At 32.8% G+C, this 3,695-nt stretch overlaps 1 protein-coding gene across 1 annotated transcript in view; it reads left to right on the top strand.

The window, feature by feature from the left end:
• The first annotated feature begins 928 nt into the window (after nt 1-928).
• Nucleotides 929-3,695, top strand: part of LOC138859429 (zwei Ig domain protein zig-8-like) — a 35,528-nt gene continuing 32,761 nt past the window's right edge. The window contains exon 1 of the mRNA XM_070114550.1: nt 929-1,060. Coding sequence (XP_069970651.1) covers nt 1,004-1,060 — 57 coding nt within the window. The 5' untranslated portion in view covers nt 929-1,003. The remainder of the gene's footprint in view (nt 1,061-3,695) is intronic.

The raw sequence follows: 3,695 nt of genomic DNA, 5'->3' as shown, positions 1-3,695 counted from the left end.
ATCATTACTATACTTTCTTATTATTATTATTATGTTATTATTACTGTTATTATTACTGTGTATATTATACTGCTGTTATCAGAGAGACAAACTATACACTTTCAATGTTTATTTAAGATTACGAGTTACTGAACGGTATAAATCTAACATATAACAAAGTTTGTGTTTATATATAACAAAGTTTAACATATAAATATTTAATATTTATATAATATGAATATGAATATTTATATATAACAAAGTTTAACATATAAATATTTGATATTTATATAATATAAATACAAATATTCATATATAACAAAGTTTAACATATAAATATAAAATATTTAACATATAACAAAGTTTGAGTTTATAATATTGCCCTATTTGATATTATGAGTTACTGAACGGTATAAATCTAACATATAATAAAGTTTATGTTTATAATATATCCTCCTGACAAGACAACATTCAAGACTATCCATCCGGTAAACCTTCGAGGCCGGAGCGTACTAATAGGAATTCCAGGTGACGCAACTTTTGATTGAAGCGTAAAGTGCAAAGTTTAAAGATAATAACGATGATAATAAAGTTGGAAGTGATTAAGGAAATTGTGGTGTAGTAATGAGGATGTGAATGTGGGTAGTCTCTCTTCGTTATTCGTTTTTAGTTCTTTTTTCTTTTCTTTTCCTTTTTTAATCTATGTATTTCTATTAATAAATAAAATACGACTATTACTGTGACTATTAAGCCAAAACGTCCTCAAATCCCTATTTCTTAGAATCGACCCCAAACCGATTTTAATCCAATCTAATATTACTCTCCCACACTCCCTCCTCCGGTACTTACCAACCCTCCTTCCCTTCCTCCCTTCCCAGCTTCCTCTTCCCTCTTTAAAGATGAGTTTCTCCTTCACTCCTCTCTCTCTCTCTCTCTTCTCTTCCCAGGTTCGAAGGGCAAGAAGAAAACCGGGAACTGGAAGCCTCCGGAGTTCGACGAATCGCTGGCCAACAACATCACCGTCATGGAGGGGGATCCTGCGTCGCTGCCCTGTGTCGTCACCAGACTGCGAGGACGATCCGTAAGTAGGCGGGGATGGGACGTATGACTGATTCAAAAAGGAAGAAAGAAAAAAAAAAGAAGGGAAGAAAGATGTTTTATAAACTTAGACGGCTGAGTGAAAGATATTCATATTAGATGATTATGATTGAGGGAAGGAAAAGAGTCCATGAATTTTAACTTCTGAATTTAAAAACAAATAAAAAAAAAAAAATAAAAACTTTCACTAACATAGACTTCTGAGTAAAAAAAAAAAAAAAAAAAAAAAAAAAAAAAAAAAAAAACACCTTTCACTAACTTAGACTTCTGAGTAAATAACATTCATACTATGCACGTAGCTGTCACAGAAAAGGTATGAATGAGAATGGATATCTCTTGTATTGTGAAGATATCCATTCTCATTCATACCTTTTCTACGTAAATACAAGTTGCTTCACTTGATGATGCTTTTTTCTGATTTCATATCTAATATTGTTTTTTATTTTAATTTCCTTTTGTCTATTGTTATCTATTTTCTGATTGTCTGTTATCTATTGTTTGTTATATTTTTTTAGTGATCTGTTAAATTGTCGTTAGTAATTTATGATTGGTTGTTGATGATTTATCATTACATGAGAACATGAAGTACATAATATATTAGTCAAAGAAAAAGAAAAAGAAAGAAAAGAAAAAAGTGTAGTAACAACAGAAAAGAAAAAAAGAAAAAAAGAAAAAAAGAAAAAAGAAAGAAAAAAAGAAAAAAGAAAAGAAAAATAGATAAGAAGAAGAAAAGAAAAAAATTACACACACACACACACACACACACACACACATATATATATATATATATATATATATATATATATATATATATATATATATATATATATATATATATATATATATATATATATATATATAATACATATTCCAAACTGCTGCACAAAAACATGTTTCTGTGTCTAATTCGCTGCGTATCCGCCAAATACATATAAAAAGTTCTGTCTCGGAGGCTTGTTGCTATCTCTAAGGTCTTTTAAACCCCGATCTTTATGGTTGCTCGCTGAACCGGAATGACAGTAATAACCCCTTTGCGATGTGCAGGATGCCCTGAGAATCCTAAATTACCGGCACTTGACTTTTGTGAGCACTTACTAGCCAATTACCATCGAGAGAGTGGTTTGTACCTAACTAAGATGGCTTCTGTCAAACGCTCCGATCTGAGAAGTTATTATTATTTGCCCATTAACAGGTGAGACAAGAGAGCAAACAAACATTAATCCAGAACGACTTACATCTTGATCATTGTGGTTTCTGCTGGGAATTGTATTTGATTTGAGGGCAAATACTGGATATTGGGATGAGCGCGATGGCTCTTGTGGTTATATACAATAAGGTGGGTTTTAGAACTTTGGATCTCAAGGGTATCAGATAACAATGAATAATGAAAATCTTTGAACATAGAATAAGGAAATGTTATGTATTATCAGGTAAAGATTATATCCCCTGTGATTTTATTCTATATTCTAGCATTTGTTATAAACTGAAGCTTTTGTCCCTTTTATTCTTCGTTCTCGGGATTAAATTCAGATGACAAAAGTAAGTGAAATGTGGCTGTCGCTGTCCGTAGAGTTTATCACGTACTTACCCAGCGCTGTTTGATGATAATGCAATTTAGCTTGCAAATTGCCCGAGTAACTATTGCGATGCGGAGCACAGGAAAATAACTAAGTTTAGGGGCTAATATAAATATCATCTTTGCTCACATGGCTTCCCGCGAAACCGAGTCTCCGGGATATGTAATGAATTATTCAAATGTTCAGCATCCGAAACCCTTTGGAATATCCTAAATCATTCAGATATTCCCCCCTTTTCCCTCGGTAGATTTCCTTGATTAACTAGTCGAGGGAAAAAGTATTTTAGGTGATATGGCTCGCAGGCATAAAATAGGGGCCAAATTTGTGGGTAAAAAATAAATAAATCAGAAGGGGAAAGAGAGATCGGGATGTGTAGGGTGATAATCTTTTTTTTTTTTTTTTTTTTTTTTTTTGGCGTGCGGAGATGAAGGAAATTTTCGAAGCAGGATGTTTGCGGGAAGGACAGAATGGATTAGGACGCGGGGCGGAGGAGGAGGTCCCGGATGAATCATCTAAGGATATGCAAATGTTGTTTTTAAAGGGGAGGTGTGAAGATGGGGGGAGGAGGGAGGGGGGAAAGCGGGGGCGGGATCTTGATAGCGTGTGAGATGTTATATTCAGTTAAAACGGAACACTCGCGGCAGCATGTGGTAGAAGGAGCAAAAATATAATAATTGTGGAATTTTAAATAATTTTGAAAAATAATAATGAAAAATAATTTTGGAATTAGAAAGAAACGCTTTTACATTATTTGAGGAAGAGCTTGCAGGGGAGTTTTAACGATGCCATAAGAATACAAAATGAATTTGAAAATACTTTAGTTTTGAAATATATTATGATGATAGAAAGAAATTTGAAACCATATTTCTGATTAGTTAGTTCTGGTTTTGATGATGTTGTTTATTTGTTTTTTTGTTTTTTGTTTTTGTTTTTTTTATTTTTTAGTTTTCCACATTAGTATTAGTATTTGTATAATCATTTTCACACCCGTCTCATCATCATTACCATCAACACCATGACCAATATCCCTATCTTCACCAC

Source organism: Penaeus vannamei, chromosome 36, assembly GCF_042767895.1.
Source record: "Penaeus vannamei isolate JL-2024 chromosome 36, ASM4276789v1, whole genome shotgun sequence".
Classification (NCBI taxonomy): Eukaryota; Metazoa; Arthropoda; class Malacostraca; order Decapoda; family Penaeidae; genus Penaeus; species Penaeus vannamei.
Note: the sequence above shows the minus strand (reverse complement) of the source record. Positions and strands in the feature narration are given on the sequence as shown.